General features: G+C 40.8%; 2 protein-coding genes across 2 annotated transcripts; both read right to left on the reverse strand.

Annotated features, from left to right (window-relative positions):
- Nucleotides 1-950: 950 nt before the first annotated feature.
- LOC308316061 (cytosolic sulfotransferase 3-like) lies at nucleotides 951-10,474 on the reverse strand. The gene is made up of 8 exons (XM_080764410.1): nucleotides 10,426-10,474; nucleotides 7,807-7,945; nucleotides 6,933-7,061; nucleotides 6,626-6,726; nucleotides 5,167-5,293; nucleotides 4,372-4,469; nucleotides 3,752-3,926; nucleotides 951-3,020 (listed from the first exon to the last, which is right to left on the reverse strand). The coding sequence occupies exons 2-8, from the start codon at nucleotides 7,943-7,945 to the stop codon at nucleotides 2,905-2,907; spliced, it is 885 nt and encodes a 294-aa protein (XP_080620536.1). The 5' UTR covers nucleotides 10,426-10,474; the 3' UTR covers nucleotides 951-2,904.
- Nucleotides 10,475-12,459: 1,985 nt separating this feature from the next.
- On the reverse strand, nucleotides 12,460-16,975 carry LOC308316062 (cytosolic sulfotransferase 3-like; the record flags this gene model as incomplete). Its single annotated transcript, XM_080764411.1, has 7 exons — nucleotides 12,460-12,578; nucleotides 12,751-12,925; nucleotides 13,110-13,207; nucleotides 14,310-14,432; nucleotides 15,138-15,242; nucleotides 16,172-16,300; nucleotides 16,837-16,975. 7 exons carry the CDS (start codon nucleotides 16,973-16,975, stop codon nucleotides 12,460-12,462), a joined length of 888 nt encoding a protein of 295 aa, XP_080620537.1.
- Between the last annotated feature and the right edge of the window lie 1,165 nt (nucleotides 16,976-18,140).

The raw sequence follows: 18,140 nt of genomic DNA on the forward strand, positions 1-18,140 counted from the left end.
GTTGTTGTAGCTGTGTTTGTTTAAACTAAGTAGGAACATGGAGAGATGTGTCGGAAGGCAAACATTTTCCATCAGACAATTAAGAACAATGAAGGCCTGATCACCATGCAGAGCGGCCTGTCAGCTGGAACTTTGAACTCTATTACTTTACTTTTCTACCCCCAGCAAGATTTGAACGAACCGGGTTTCCTGCGCAAGTGCTGACAATTTTACCATTCAGGTAATAGAGCCGGCCTGCTTGCACAGCGGATTAATTGAATCTTCGTGTCAGACCCTGTCTAGGCGAGACATGACCTTTGACATGATCTCTAGCAGAGCAGGGAGACAAAATACAACCACCCCTGGTATCCTCCAGAGAAGTCTTTATGTTTTTGCCTTTCATCTTGTAAACACTAGAGGGAGATATAGGCTTGATGCTAGACACCATACATGCTGTATACTTTTTTGAGAAGGTATTGTATGTTAATTACAACCTTATAAAGGACCAGCATTGTAGTGTCATGTAAGCATCAGGGGTTAAGACCCCCAAAACTGTCCGATAAGTAATGATGCAAAGTTCACCTTTTATACGAAAGTACCTTTAATAGGGCTGTAGGAGAGAGAGAGAGAGAGAGAGAGAGAGAGAGAGAGAGAGAGAGAGAGAGCATTGAGTGAGTGAGCGTGGGTGTTGTGTGTTATATACCACAATCTGCCATACATACAATCGGACATACTGCATAATGTTTTTTTCATAATTGTTTTTGGTACTTTTAGTATATTTTGATGCCAATACTTTTGTACTCTTACTCGAGTACATTTTGAACACCAGGCTTTTACTTTCTTATTTCTTCATTGAGGTATTGATACTTTTACTTGGGTAAAACAAAGCACTGAGTACTTTTTCCACCACTGGTTGAGTGTTTATTATTTAGCAATAAGGCAATACAAAATACTTACAACACAAAACATTAAAAAAAAAATCTAATTAATCAGAGGCTTTGTAGTTAATTAATCTAGATTAATCGCATTTTAATCGCATATCAATATTCAACCTGAGAACAGCGAGAAACCTTTTTTTTAAATGTTTTTTGGTATCCCAGTGAATCAATGAATAGTGACTACAGGATACCACTCATTTTCAACATTTTACTGTCATTAATATACCTGTTGTGGAAATAATAATAAAAAGTCACCCCATTCTGTGTTGCCTAGAACTGGAGGTCTGAAAATAAATGTAGTAACAGTAACAAGTACATCTCAGTGACATCACAAAGCTGTACTTCATATTGTTACTGTTTTTTGTCAGACCTCCAGTTCTAGGCAACACAAAATGGGGTGACTTTTTATTATTTCCAGTTTTCAGTACTATAGAAAAGCGCCCAGTGAGAAACGTTCCGCGATTAATGTTTCTGTAGTTAATGAATCTAAATTAATCGCAATTAGTCCCGGCCCTAATTAAAACATTAAAAGACAAAGTGCAAAGTTAACACATTATTAAAAAAGACATTGGAATTGAATTACAATTAAAAACTGATATTTGTTAAGAGAATAGAAAACAAGATGAAATAAAAACTATAGTAAAAAAGTGGCAAAACTCTGTTTTGTTAAGAACAGAGTTGCAGCAAACCTGCAGTTATGAGAGTTTGCTCCAGATACAGTATGGTGCATAAAAGATCAGGCATGCATTTTGCCCTTACATCATCCATTGTTAAATGCTTTATAAAAACATGGCATATTGTATAAAAAATATATTTAAATATTGAGTATGATTTTGAAATTAATTATTTGACAGGGAGCCAGTGTATAACCAGCCCACGAGGGAGCAGGAGAACATTGTAGGGGTGTTTGGCTGTGTAAATCCCCCAAAACCCACGGAATGCATAGACAACTTATTAAATTATAGAAGTGTCAGTAACTACTTTGAATGAGGTTGGCAAATCAGGGCAGAGCTTTTATTCAAGCTTAACGATTAATGATGTTGGCTTGGTGGTTCTACAGTTGTAGTTAGTTAGTAGCGTAGTGTCAAATTGTTTTAAATATAAGCCCTCTAAATTTGAAATATCTTAGAAATTCCCATGCCTATATCCTGAATTCACATGGTATTGGTATGGACCGTCGGTCGTATAGCAGCTTCGTTCTGATCGTTATTATTTGTAAGACCTGCTGTAAAGACACCATAAAGTCTGCTGAAAATGAATGCATGGACACACATTTATCCAAATCCTACTGCCTTATCAAGGACTGTCCTTGATATATTGTTAGAGGAGTATAGTTCATCAAAATAACTGTAACCTGTATTTTCTATCTATATTCGATATAAATTACTCATCCCATGTAGCCTTGAATTCATGGAGATTTCAATGTTGTTGTCACATTCCTGAGCCAATAATCTGATGAGCGGGTGGCTGGTCAGTGGGGGTCTCCTATTGGTTCAGGAATGCGACAAAAACCAAAAACATCTCCATGAAGGCTTTATGGATGGGGTGTGTAATTGATAGAAAATAAGTCATGTTTTGGGTGAACTATCTATTCCTTTGAGGTAACAGAAGGATGACCATGTAATGATATTAAACTAGGCTGTTCAAATTCTCTGAATCCATGACTACACCAAGACGTCAGGTGTGCATTGTGGTTTTAACCATTACTGTGATTGATGCTGAGCACCGACTTTGAAATCAAAACAGCTTGTGTTTGTCAAATCAATTCCTCCGTGTTTGTATTGGACCAGAGACTATAGTCCAAGTCATTATCATCACAGATTCAGTCCAACGGTTGTCATGGTCACATGCAGTTACAATACAACTTTGGCTTTTTGGCCACACAAAAACACATTGAAATAAGCCAGGTAGTATTATAGTATATATACAAGGATAAGGATTACCATTAAGCCACTATTGTTGCACAACCTGCACCCACGCCGAAGCTTCAAAGTTCAGGACGGAATCGTAGAGTGGGATTCTTCATCATCTTCGTCTTGTAGTCTTCATCAAAGTGTTGACTCTGGGCCTCAGTGAAGTGGTTCTTCCAGTCACCAACCTTTCCTGCGTAATCACAGACACAAACATATAGAAAACATGTCCAAAACTGTTCATTTTCATGAAAAAGAAAAACCTGTGGATCTAATTTAGGCACAAGATCTAATATGTTTCTTCGGTTAAACTGTGTCCCTACAGTATAAGCAGGGGGGGAAATATCTGAAAAGAGATAAGTGTGTTGATCTTTAAAATAAAAAAGAATATGGAGTGTGTGGAGAATGTGGAGGTTACCACCCAACATGATATCTAGCATCATACTAGCATCTAATGGGACTGATCGAGGGTAGCTACTGGGACGTAAGTCAGGACTTGATCACCCCGGCTGGGTCATCTGAGTGAGGGGTATGATGTTGAGACCCAAAACCCTGATGACCTTGGGATACATCACTGAGGATACGTCCCAGGTGCATCCATGAGATGTATTTTTGTTTTATTGTCCATTTTAGGACTGTTAACTGATTGATGTCATTATCAACATATGTCTTTCGTTGTTGTTTTTATGTTATTTATATGTGCATCAGTGTAAATGACATTGATCTGCCTCAATGATCAGAATTTTAAATAAAGGTTGAATGAATGAATTAATGAATGAATGAATGAATGAATGAATGAATGAATGAATGAATGAATGAATGAATGAACGACCAAACAAACAAACGAACGATGCATGCACATTTACATTTCGAGCACAGATTACCATAAGAAAGGTTTGTCATAAGTGGGATGAATCGCTGTACCTTTCCTCATGAAGGGCGATATGTTAAAATCCATAACTGTAACAGTAGAGTAGTTGGCCATTTTATCCTTCTTCATGTTGTCAAACTGAGAGCCTGTGGTGATTCTCTCCTTCTCTTCAGCCGATGGAGACAAACCCAGGAAGGAGCACAGCCTGTCTATCTGCGCTCCAGTATCCTGTCGAGAACAAACAGGCAATAATAATAATATTGGCCACAGGTGAGTGTGTAACTAAGGTTCAAGGTTGTTTATTAGTGTCCCCGAAGGGCAAACGGTTTTACAGCAGGTTATAAGGCTTGAAACACATATAAATACATCAGTCAAACCAAAGTTATTGCTGCTGGTCGCAAGCGTGCGCTGCGCCCGGCCTACTTGCATCTTCAGAAAATAAAAGAAAAAGGATAGGGGGGTGGGGGGAGGCAGAGTTTGCGTGGGGGTATTGACTAGAGTGTGTAACTAGAACTGTGAGATGGAATGGAATTTGGGAGAGGCTGAAACAATGGCCAGTTTGTCTGTTGGTCCTAGTGTGCATAACGCGCTTGAAGGTGCTCTGCATGTGCAGATCTTACTCCTATACAGTAGGTTATAATTAAACATCTGTAATTATCATTCACTCACTCACCTCAACCAGATCTTCATAGAACATGTAGTGGAGTTTAGAGTGAATCTGTTGCTTCTCCCACCAGCCGTTGACGTGATCATACCAAGATCCAAACACCACTGAAATGAGAACACAACACAAATGGATAACTAAACAAAGCTAGAGTAGAATACACCCATAGACTACAGTGGGTCGGGACTTGGCCTTCCTCTTCTCCTCTTACCTGACAGTTGGTTCCACCTGCAGCATCCTTCTCACAACATAGCCCTCATCTGCACACGTCCAAACCATCTCAATCTCACCTCTCTTTAATTGCTTTATGCCCAAACCTTCTAACCTGGGCTGACTCTCTATTGTAGTCATTTCTCATCTTGACTTGTCCTAATTGCCATTCCTAATTAGAATCGTGGCGTCCTCTAATCTTTTCGTCAGTGCCACCATTTCCAATAGGGTGACCAGATCCAAAATGTTCATTTTAGGGACAGAAGTATCGCTTGTGTGAGACAAGTGGGACAGTGGGACGGGATGGGGTTAGCAACGCATTACCTAAGTTGCTACTAAATGCCATGATGTCATATTTGAGCATATAGGCCTAATACTACTCATTTTGTTATTAAACCTTGGAAATAGGGACTGTCCCACTCAAAGGGATACATCTGGTCACCCTATATAGTTTCCAAGCTGTGGAGCATGGCTACCGGCTTATTAATCATACCTCGCACTCCTACTGGTATACCAGACTGCCACAAAATATAAATCACAGACTGTCGACCCTCTCACATTCAGGTACTTTATTATTTCATGACACTCACTCACTCTTTCCCTCCATGAATCTCTTCAGGAAGCTGTCCCAGTTTCCTGGCTCTGGCTCGACCATGTTCATACGGTCGAAGTGATAAAAGGACACTGCATTGTCTTTAGCATTCCGAGCTACATAGACCACCTATACAGAGAGAAACAAAGTTCATACACATTGTAGTTTAGCATTCCGAGCTACATAGACCACCTATACAGAGAGAAACAACGTTTATACACATTGTAGTTTTAGCAGTTGGAGGTATAGGGTTGCCGCGATCATGACGTTTGAACTGAAATGAAACATTGAGCATTCAACAATGATGTTACTATACATACTGTCGCTGTCAGGTGCAAACCACCAATTTTCAACTTTTCTTTATTATCAGTGCTATTAAACACCCTTCTTCTTCGTCTGTGTGTGGGTTTTACAGATATTGGACCAATATCAATGATGAAGTATTAAAAAGCACTGAACCTCCTAACTCCATTGGATCCTCAAGCTGTCAGTCAAACCTCCTAACTCCAACTCAGGTTTTTGAGCGGTGCCTATAGCCGCTCCAATACGCATGCTGTGTGTGTGCGTGTGTGTGATTCTAGTATCAACCATTACTTGGAACTATAACAAACCTGGGGTATCGATGTAGATTTGCCATATTGATATTCGGAAGCCTGGGCCATGTGCATAAACTGACCATGAGTGGCCTAAGAATAGCTGGCATGACAAAAAGCAAAGCCAAACAACTTGCCAAATACTGTTCTGTTTCGGCTGCTATAGGCAGTTTGTCTGTGTGGAGGAGGAGGTGCTATGTGTATCCTTAAGTGAACATTCAGGGTAGGGTCGCTCAGTGCGGGCACTCGGCACACCCGGTGCGCAGCGCACTGGATTTTCGAACGACAACGCACCGAGTGCACTGTATAAACGAACGACAAGAGAGCACACCAGTGCATTCAGGGCGCATTTCCGAAGGCACCCGAACTGTCAACCCCGTTATATTTGTTTCCTTGTAAAATTAATTGTAATTTGTGGATTCAAATAAAGAAATCGAAATGTGTGTGAGTGTGTGTGTGTGTGTGTGTGTGTGTGTGTGTGTGTGTGTGACTGTGTGTGTATGTATGTCCGTTTCAGCACGGACAGTTGCAGTAGCGATCTGTGACCTGGCGTGGCACTGTTAGGCTAGCGCTGTGTGACCTGGGGTTTGCACTAGAGTTCAGTACAGTACCTATAATAATAACAGCATAGTTGCACCGCTCAGTTCACACAGGTGTGATTCTTCCTTTTCGTCTGACTTGGTCATTCAATGATGTACAAAACAATCACCTCCACATTAATGGTCAAAAACCTCCTAACTCCACTTAAGCTGTATGTGGGTAAAGTGATGATAATATAATGACACATGCCAGTATCTGACAAACTTTGAAGAGGCAGTATTGTGTCAAAATGACCTCTTAGACCTTCTAGTGTTAAAAACATACTGACCCTGCAGTTTTGCTCCCAGAAGGACTTGGGCACAAACTGGACTGGCAGGTGGGTTTTGATGAGGCGAGGGGAAGTTGGCAGCTTATCTGCCAGCTCTGTTCCTTTAAAGACCACAAGGAACAAGCAGAAAACACACATTTCAAAATACAAAACTCGACAAACATAATTTTGGCACTCTCTATACAGTGTACTATATATGGGAGCACATATTTTGAGGGGCTAAAGCTAAAATGTAGCTGAAATATACAAAAAAGCTTTTCCGATGTACAAAATGTATTTTCTGTGCTTTTGGAAATTTTGTTCCAACCTGGAGCAAACAGAGACACGTTGATCTCCAGGAAAGGCACTCTCTCATGAATAGGTGTGGATGTCTGCAGTTCTGGAGACGTCCGTCCAAAATACAGAAGGTCAAGGATGTAAGAGACCCATGTGGTTCCTGTAAATACACAACATACAGTATATGTGTCACATGTGTCAGTCATAATAATATAGCTTACACAAAGTTAATTCATTAACATACTCGACAGCAGAGTAGCCTACAGTCTTCCGTTTGTGTACACTGTTTCTCTCGGTTAAATTATGTCTATTTATTTAAAGTAGCAGAGGTCTCTCCAGCTCAGTGATAGCAAACATAAAATACACGTTTCATTTGATGCAATCAGGAAACTGAACGCTACGTAGCCTACTGGACAAGTGCAATTGGGAGTGATGGAAATCAAGCTCCATGCATGGAGTTCAAGTCAGCTTTGCTCTGGGTCTCACAGCACACGCAAGATCAAAATGGCTCCACATTTTACACAAAAGTTGTATTATGCGAAGGATGATAGCTGCTTTCCTCACCGTTAATGCACTAGCACGATCTACAAAAACCCCATGACACTATGTTATTATTGTATAACATTTCAACTGGAAGTACTGTGATTTTTTTTCATCAGTATTATTTTTATAATTATTTATGTATTCATTTTTTCCTCCTTTAAAAAAAAAGTAGGCTATACATTTTCTTCTGGTGAGCCTATAAAATTGAAGCTGATTAATTATTGTCGTTGTGGGGTCCTCTCTCCTGATTGGATAGAATTGGTATCCCGATATTTTGTTTTACTCACCAGGGCACTCCTGGTGAGTAAAACAACACTCAAAACAATGACACCCTTTTCACCTCATATTCACAAACACGTCACCTGCTTTTGGATAAGTAGCTATCAGGATGTCATCTGGTCTGGCCTTAAAGTTCTGCACATTGTCCCAGTTGGACGTGAATATGTCGATCATGGAGACTCCGTGGAAGTCAAACAGTGTCGGTCGAGGTGGTTTCTCCATCTGTAAGAGTTTGTATTTTGAGCTCACAGTTGCTTTCTCACTCAACAGTAGATAAACCAACAAAACATAATGTACAGTAGAAGTTGTCTCAGACCCTGTAGTCAGGCGGGCCTACTAGGGAATGTGTGTGTGCGTGTGCATGCATGCGTTTGTGCGCAGAAATTTGTAATTATGAGGGTTGGCTTGGCACTTTTTGGCACATTTTGTTGCCCCCCTTGGCTTGTTGCCCTACAGTACATGCAGTGTTTATTGCTATAGAGACGGCACTGACAGAAGTATTTACAATACTTGAGAGCTTGAGACCCTGGGTCTTCTCACCTCAACAGTCATACCTCGACTGCCACAGCCCCAGAGCCTTAGATATAGACAGAGTTACGCAAACTGCGTTCACTTCATGGGGCCAGTCCAATGGCGGCTCTCCTAGATAGACTACGACCAGGACTAGGAGTCCGGTCCAGGACTCTATTGAGTCCTGGACCGGAAGTAGGCAGAAATGCATTGGACTCAGGCAACAGCCCAGCTTTAATGATCTTAAATCCCTTTATTTTAGAAGGTTTTGTAGTAATAGTACAACATAAACATTAACTAGACTAGTTGTTACTGTACAATACTTTAAAACAGTTGTCATGTTGCACACATGCTTAAAATAGCTCTTATTTGCGCCGCCCTCATTGAAAACAATGTAGGCCTAGTTCCAACTCCAGCTTGTCTCAGTTCAGGCTGCATGAACACTGAACAGCGCTCCAGCGCTCAGTTTCTGCCCCCTCAATATCATAACTCTTCTATTAGATGAAGATTATTATTATTATTTCACCTATGAAAGCCATTTATATGTTAGAAGGGTAGGCACAATAAGCTTAGGATTCAGCCTACATCTTTTTGGTCAATATTTATTTTGCAAAAAAACAAACAAAGCAGGCACTGTATTAATCCCCTCCCACTGGGCCATACCAAACCTAAATTGAACAGTTGATATGCTCCTTACACTGGAGTCAATGAATCAATAATCATCAAACAATATCTATATATAAAGTCATTATTATTACAGGTTGTCAATGTTCAGAAACGGGTCTCATGGTCGCAGCTTACGTATTTCCTGTAGGCGGAGTAGACATAGCTGCGGTTTAAACCCGCACCTCTTCCACTACAGTGAATGGTAGAGTGACTGATGTTACTAAACGTTACTCTTTTACCTGCTTTTTACTAACACTAAAATTACAAAGATGCCCAGAACATCGGGATGAACCTGTGTATTTTATGGCTGCTCCAACAGTAGTGGCAACATTCAAAAAACTAAAACAAAACGGAATGTCAAAATATCCACCGCAGTGGCTGAGACCAGAGCCATAGAGTAATGGTTGAGACTTGGGACGAAGCAGTGAAAGGTCCTGAAAGATGTCTTACCCATTACCCAATCTTTCTGTTTTATGAACACAAGGCTGCCGTACTTTATACCTCATATTAAGCATTTAAAGTATGAGGTATATAAAGTATAACAGGTGAAAGAGTAACGTTTGAGGCAGACTAGATCAGTCGCTCTACCATTCACTGTAGTAGAAGAGGTGCGGGTTTAAACCACTGCTTTGTCGGCTCCGCCTACAGGAAATACATAAGCTGCGACCATGAGACCCATTTCTGAATTCGTCTATAGTCAGTGGAAGGGTGAACTGCCACAGGTGCCAATCAGGTGCATTGGGATGGAAGATGGATTTCAATTTCAATTTCTTCCAAGTCGCATGATCATTTAACAATTTCTATCCAATTTCTACCCGTTTCAAGAGTATAATGAATGTACCGTTTCTATAAGCTAAAAGGTAAGGTCCCAGAATGTAATGTGCACAAAATTATCTTTGACTTTTGCATACCTTTTGCTGCCATATTATGTTTAAGGACCATAATTATTAAACATATAGTGCAGAAACAATGAAAAATCTGACAGCATAGCCTGCATTAAGCGGGAGCATTTCAAAACAGTTTTCCTCTCTTATTTCCTTTATTTGGAATGTGTTGAGGATTGTTTTCCTTTCCTCACGGAACCTCAGGGGCGGGTCCTTCCCCTTTTCGATGTTATCCCAATCTCCCATGTGTACCGTGTACATGATCTGACAGGAACCACATGCCTGGGCTCGGGGGAGGGGGAGGTAACTCTCACATTCCACAAAAAGCCCAATGTAGCCCTCAAGTTATCTTAAAAAAGAAATCAATTACACAGCCTTGAATTCATGGAGAAGTTTTCATTATGATTGGCTCAGTAAAACTCCATGAATTAAAGGCTTCATGGGGTGTGCAAGGGTGAACTACTCCTTTAAGAAAAATAGAACTTAAGGAGGATAATTTACCACACTATGTGCAACATTGCATGCTTTGGTCATTTCTTGGGATAAGTTCTACCTAGTAACTAATTTCAAATCTAACATACACACTTTTATATATTCTGTCGTGTGAATGTGAAGTCATAAGAATAAAACTCAGTCACTTACTGTATGTCTGGTTCAAAAGATCTAGAGCAGAGCCGGTCTCAACTCCAACTCACTGCTGACTGAGCAACAACATGCCCTCAATGACATTATGTAATTTCCTGATATGACTAGTAGGCGTGTACCATTATGACAGAGAGAGAGAGACACACACATGCGTGCACACACACGCACAAACAGTTACACACACACACACACACACACACACACACACAGTTTTGTGCAGCTGCTGGCGTAGTGATACTGTGGACACAAAACAATAGTGTGTTAGAGGGGTCAAAGTTGAACAAAAGTTTGACTATAGTTGAAATTTGTCAACAATACAACAGACACTAGTTTTGTGGATTCATTTATTCTTAATCGGTGGGCCCCAGCTTCTCAAAAAGGGTGCCATGGCACCCATAGAGAGTTAAACTGACAAACTGTACTTGGTGCGTTCTTTTTCAGCCTACAGTACAAACTGGGGACCCGTTTTCAGCTCAGACGCAAATTGTGAGCTTGTAGATCTGTATTTTTGGTGAATGTTCGCCCCCAGAAAAGGAAGGCCGGGGTTTAAGCCAAGTTTAACATTTAACATTTAAAAGTATAACATATATTTTCAGTCTGTTCGAATGGAAACAAAATATCCTCCAGTTTACTTTGCGACATACTGTATAGCTGTAGCTTTGGAGGAGTAGATTTATACATTAATAGAGGGTATGCGCAATTGCACATTACATCATCATCATACCCAGAAGTTAGGCGGGTATAGGACCACCATTCATTCAGAAGTCGTAGTGCCCTACGACGTAGGCACTACGACGAAACAAAAACATGGCTAAGACTCTTAGCCTAAGAGGACGGTGCAACAACCCATCCATCCATCCGCCTACCGAGTGGCAAAAAATACTTTCTGGCCCATACATCCAGACAGAAAAAAATCTGATTATATCAACAGACGTTAAACAACGTTAAATTCACTTTTCCCCTCGATTTATACATGCGCATAACCTCTATATGACAAAAGGTGCTATAAAGTAACAATGGAATTCAGAATTCAGATGATGCCGTGGATGAAAATGTAAGTATTGTAAATTACTTATTTATAGGGGTGACCTAAGCCAAAGATGTTTGAGAACCTCTGGTCTAAGCAATTCAAAACACCTTACACTTAAAACATTAAGACCATTAAGAGACAAAGTGCAAAATTAACACATTGGAATTTAATTACAATTAAAAACAGAATAGTCAAGAGAGAATAGATTAGTGATATAATAGTGTATTAGGATGTCCCGGTCACGTTTTTTTGCTCCTGATCCGATTCCGATCATTTGATTTTGAGACATACCGATACCGATCTTTCCCGATCCGATCTTTATATTTTTACTGAACACTTATGCCATATCACAATAGCAAATATCCTAATGTATGTGGCTGAAGGAAGTAGGGGTGCTGGGGGGCTGGAGCACCCCCTCCCCCCAGACACAGGCCCCCTTCGGACAGGAGGGGAAGAATAATAATAATTTTAATCAGAACAGATTTCTGTTACTAGGCCTAATAAATATGCTGTATCACACAGTATCGGCACCTTATCCCGGTTAATTGCCTGTGTTATTTAGCTCATGCGTGTGGAGAGGGAAAGTTTAAGACACTTTTCCGCGCGAAAATGTGCATGCACGAGGCGCAGCCCCTACTGAACATACAGCACCTCCTACTGTAATACCTCCATTACTGTGATTGAAGTTGAGCACAGACTTTTAAATAAGTCTTCCTCGGCTCCAACAACAAGTCCTTGTGTTTGTTTGTTCAAATCAATAATTCCTCATTGAACCATAGACTATCAAGTCATTTATGATACGTCTATCGTCACAGTCTCACAGATTCAGTCCAATTAAGGGTTGTCAGTCAGTCATGGTCACATGCAGTTACCATACAGCTTTGGCTTTTTGGCAACACCATGGGTAAATGCCTTGAAATAAGCCAGTATTAGTACTCATACAGGATCATACAGGTACTGTAGATTAAGCCACCATTGTTGCACAACCTGCAGCCAAATACCTAAAGTTCAGTACGGAATCGTAGAGTGGGATTCTTCATCATCTTCTTCGTCTTGTAGTCTTCATCAAAGTGTTGACTCTGGGCGTCAGTGAAGTGGTTCTTCCAGTCACCAACCTTTCCTGCAGAATCACAGACACAAACACATTAATTGTCACTGTCTGTGTATAAATAAATACAAAATGAATTGAATCTTGACCATCAGGTCAAAATCCGTGTCAGATCCTGTGTCTGTGTCTAGAGCTTTGACACGATCTAAATCAGAATCAAAGAGTAGGGGAGGAATCACTGTACCTTTCCTCATGAAGGGGGATACAGTAAAATCCATAAGTGGGAAAGTAGAGTAGTTGGCCATTTTATCCTTCTTCATGTTGTCAAACTGAGAGCCTGTGGTGATTCTCTCCTTCTCTTCAGCCGATGTAGACAAACCCAGGAAGGAGCACAGCCTGTCTATCTGTGCTCCAGTATCCTGTCAACACAAACGGGCAATAAAAATAAACATATTCAACAAATTGCATTATTAAGACAGACTCTTTCTCCTATTCTGTAGGACCAGGTTATAAACATCTGTAGTTATTATTACAGTTGTTTACATGTTGGATGATTGACTTATAGGTCAGAAAACAAGCACTCATTATTACTAACTCACTCACCTCAACCAGATCTTCATAGAACATGTAGTGGAGTTTAGAGTGAGTCTGTTGCTTCTCCCACCAGCCGTTGACGTGATCATACCAAGATCCAAACACCACTGAAACAAGAGAGCAAAAACATTATGGATAAATGATAGTAACGTAGCTTGCAGAGTTAGTTCAGTCAGATATACTCGAGGGGTTTCATGCTGTGCTCAAGGGCACATACTGTACATACTCAAGGGGTTGATATGCTGCATGCCTGCATTACTACATGGGTGTATTCAGTGTGTGCAAGACCCACATGTCATTCACTGATGTGGCTGTGAGCTGACCAATAGGGCGGGGTATTTAAGCTCACCTAGACTGCATGCTTCTTCCTGTCTTCCTTCTGCATATGGTTCCTGGTTGTTCTGTGATCTTTGCTCCCACCACCACCGGTGGGCTCTGTTATTTCTGTTCCCCATGTTGTTATTGTATATCTACCTCCCTGCTCTTAATGTTTAATGATGGTAGCTTAATTTTGCCGAGCAGAGCCGAACGCCAAGATAAAATATTATATGGACACTTGTATTCTCATTCTATAATAAATATTGGTTAAATCTATTCGTGAGTTATCCGACTGAACTAATCATACCAAGATCCAATGAAACACCACTGAAACAAGAGATTATGACAACACCCACACAGACACTCTGTTACACTTTCTTCTTTCAGCTACTTCCCATCAGGGTCTCCACAGCAGATCATCTGTTTTTCGTCCTCTGTCACCCATCCATGAACCTCCTCTTTGGCCTTTCCCGTTCTCTTTCCTGGCACCTAGTTCCATCTGCAGCATCCTTCTCATAATGTAACCCTCGATCCTCGGAATGTGTCCAAACCATCTCAACCTTAACTCTCTTCTATCCAACTATCTTTGTATTGTCGTAGTTACTGTGCTGTAGTCTGTACTGTACCGTACAGTGTTCTGTACTCCTGTACTGTACTCTGTACTGTTCTGTACTATTTAAATAGTTAGTGCACAGTGTGAAGCTCAACAGTGACACTTGAAGGTAGGTCAACCAGCGGTTCATACCCCAAACGGACAGACAGACAATGGACATACGCGGCCAGTCATTGGAGCGGTGCGTAACCACTCATTACACACAAATCATGTAGTCCCGACAATCACACATGATCACCTCTGTTACACATTCAGGTACTTTATTTCATTGCACTCACTGTTTCCCTCCATGAATCTGTTCAGAAAGCTGTCCCAGTCTCCTGGCTCTGGCTGCAGCTTGTTCATACAGTCAAAGTGATAAAAGGACACTGCATTGTCTTTGGCATTCCGAGCCACATAGACTACCTGTGCAAAGAGAAGTGCACACACACACACACACACACACACACACACACACACACACACACACACACACACACACACACACACACACACACACACACACACACACACACACACACACACACACACACACACACACACACACACACACACACACACACACACACACACACACACACACACACACACACACACACACACACACACACACACACACACACACACACACACACACACACACACACACCACAATTGTAGTTAAGGACAAGTGTTCTCAAACTTTTCAGGCCGCTACCCCCACAAAGACTTGGATTGATGTGCTTTGTACATATTTAACCTATATATATCTTTGGCATTTTAATGTAATTGTAATTTAGACTGACAGTTGTTGTTTGTATGTATATTGCCGTGATCGTCGCCGTCGGCCACAAACTCTATTTCCATTTTCAAACTTTGTCTTTAATAAATCTGTACGATTAAAACACCCTTCATCTGTTCCTGCCTTCCTTCCTTCCTTCCTTCCTTCCTTCCTTCCTTCCTTCCTCCCTCCCTCCCTCCCTCCCTCAATCATGGTCTTAAACCTAACTTCACTTGGGCTGTATTTTGGGTAAAGTGCATCAACACATGCAAGTATTTATTTGGCAATGTATAAAGTCATCATACCAACATTGAAGAGGCAGTATTGTGCTGTATTAAAAACATACTGACCCGACAGTTTTGCTCCCAGAAGGACTTGGGCACAAACTGGACTGGCAGGTGGGTTTTGATGAGGCGAGGGGAAGTTGGCAGGTTATCCGCCAGCTCTGTTCCTTTGAAGACCACAAGCAGACAATTGGACATTTCAAAATACAAAAATAAACATCGCACAAACTTGGCACACTGCATACAGTATACAGTATGGGAATCATCAAATATATTTTGAAGGGCTAAAATGGAGTTAATAGAGATTACTGTGCCTAGAGTTATAATATAATTATACCGTGGAAGTAGGAGGAAGCAAAAATTTAAAAATAGGTTCATGTTTTAGGTTGTGATTAGAGAAAGTAAAAGATTGTTAACGATTTTAGCTGTTTTTGACAGGGGGCGGGGCGATTCGAACAAGTAGCTAAATATGTATTTATTTTTTGTACAAACTTTTACAGTGATTTCTTTATTATTTACTAAAGCCCTATAGACTCCAGGAAATTAGATCTGACAGAGCCGTGTAGTTTTCCATGTGTCTGAATGAACAACTGGAACCTAGGGGGCTGCCTACCTTACTGTGTCGTAGGCTCAATATGTCAGTTTGTCACCTCCCCCTTCAATGCAGCGGTTCTACTCCGAGTCTCTCTCGTGTGACTGAACTTCAGCCACCCGTCGAAGAAAACTCATTTCGGCCGCTTGTATTCGCAACCTTATAAATGGTTGTAAAATGTTGTAAAAACAATATATACATATTTAGCCACTAATAACCTAAAATATCAACATTGGTTGTCCTTTAATGAATGTATTTTTGAAGAAAGCACACGTCTATAATATGTCATCATTGTACAGTACTGTATGTCAAAGATTCCCAAACCTTTCAGGTCGCGACCGCGCAAAATAATATTCCCCCAGTGCCCACACTCTGAAGAGCACTTCGAATTGGAGTTTCCCTCTTTCTTATGTATCGGTATAAATATTGTACCAAGTTGGTATTAAAAGCTTCTTGAAAGTCCTTAAATTATAACCTTCTGTGAAGGTGATCTTTTGTTCCAACCTGTAGGGTGTGGAGGCATAATGCTCTCCAGGAAGGGCACTCTCTGATGAATAGGTTTGGACGTCTGGTGTTGTGGAGACGTCTGTCCAAAATGCAGAAGGTCAAGGATGTAAGAGACCCATGTGGTTCCTGGAAGTCAAAATATCTAACATTTACAACAGGCACCTTCAACAGGGTGTCCACGACCACTAGGGCCGGATTTAACCTCCCAAGGGCCCCTGGGCTAGACAAAATTTCAGGGCCCCCCTGAGCTGCGCTGTGTATTTTTTAAATTAATATTAAATGTACAATAACTAAACATAAATCTCACTTGAATTGGATTGCAATACTTTACAATTTCAAATCATTAAAAAAACCCTGGCGACCACGACCCCAAGGGAGTCCTCAGAGTAACCATTGGGGGCCCGTCAAATCTTTGTGTGATTAGGAACATTAGCCGGAAATAGCAGATCTACAAGCTTGGCTATATTTTTGGGGAGTTCGCTATGAAATCTATGAAAAAGTTGAATCTCCAACACAAGTTTATACAGTATGTAGTGAGGGGGGTTCCTTCCAGCAAAAAGGGAGTCCCAAGCCAGACTACCCTGTCCCTGCTGTTACTGAACAAACAATCAAAACAAGGATACCACTTTTTGATCCTTTTTCACCCCATATTCAAACATCACCTGCTTTTGGATAAGTAGCTATCAGGATGTCATCTGGTCTGGCTTTGAAGTTCTGCAAATTGTCCCAGTTGTCAGTGAAATACTTGATCATGGAGACTCCATGAAAGTCAAATAGTGTTGGTCGAGGTGGTTCCTCCATCTGTAAGAGTTATATTCACATGTTAAATATTCAATATGCTATCCTACACTGTGACAGTGTGAACAAACACTGTCACATGTTCTTTACACACCGATCAATGGTGCATACTTGTTAGGTAGGGTATGGACAAACAGAATCAACAAACTATAAACTTTAAAGTTCTTTAGTAAGAAAACACTAACAAACAGATCAATCAGCTCACCGTATATACTGTAGCTCTGCTCAAGGATCTAAAACAATCAAAACAGGGTTCAGGACTTCAAATAGGTTGTCAGGAAATGCACATGCAACCACTGATTGGGGCAAAATTGGGCCAAACCAACCCTGGACAAGGTGTTTGTATCAGAGTCTAGAGACACTGGACAGCAAAGTAGACCATTGCCGGTCATCACATTTTTGGCTAAGGAATGCCACAAAACAAAACAATCTCCATGAATTCAAGGCTTCATGGAGGGGGGGGGGGGGGTTTCTACACCTTTAAGGAGAATTCACCTTAATGTGCCATTGCTTCATCTATTGGGATATGAACTTCTACCTTTTAATGTATTTAAAATCTAAGACACACATTAGGTTTATACTACAGTACTCTGTCTTGTGAATGTGTGAAGTAAGAATGTGAAGTAAGAATAAGACTCATGCAGTCACTTACTGTACCTCTGGTTCAACAGATCTAGAGCAGAGCCAGTGCCAGCCAGTCCCAACTCCAACTCACTGCTGACTGAGCATATAAACAGCAACATGACCTACAGACATTATGTAATTTCCTGGCGTATAGTAGGCGTGTACCATACATACGATTACATTATGTCTCACACACACACACACACACACACACACACACACACACACACACACACACACACACACACACACACACTTGTAGTTAAGGACAAGTGTTCTCAAACTTTTCAGGCCGCTACCCCCACAAAGACTAGCCATATTTGAACTGAACACACACACACACACACACACACACACACAAATTATAACATGGTTTTGCCCGGGGAGAATATATGGATTGTTACTAAAGATTTTCTAAATGGCAACAAAATATATAATTCCCCTTTTCATGTTCTGAGGAAATCTAGAATATTATCAATGCAAGAGTTAAGTGTAACGCAGTAGATGTGTGAAAAATGAAAATGTGCTGCGTTTTGAGCTTGTA

Source organism: Protomyctophum bolini (genome assembly GCF_963924005.1).
Source record: "Protomyctophum bolini genome assembly, chromosome: 5".
NCBI lineage: Eukaryota > Metazoa > Chordata > Actinopteri > Myctophiformes > Myctophidae > Protomyctophum > Protomyctophum bolini.

Coding starts and splice junctions, on each gene's coding strand:
- LOC308316061 (XM_080764410.1), bottom strand. CDS start 7,945: ATGGAGAAACCACCTCGACCGACACTGTTTGACTTCCACGGAGTCTCC. Junction 6,727..6,932: donor CGTGTCTCTGTTTGCTCCAG/GTTGGAACAAAA, acceptor TGGTCTTTAAAG/GAACAGAGCTGGCAGATAAG. Junction 3,021..3,751: donor ATCGCCCTTCATGAGGAAAG/GTACAGCGATTC, acceptor GTGATTACGCAG/GAAAGGTTGGTGACTGGAAG.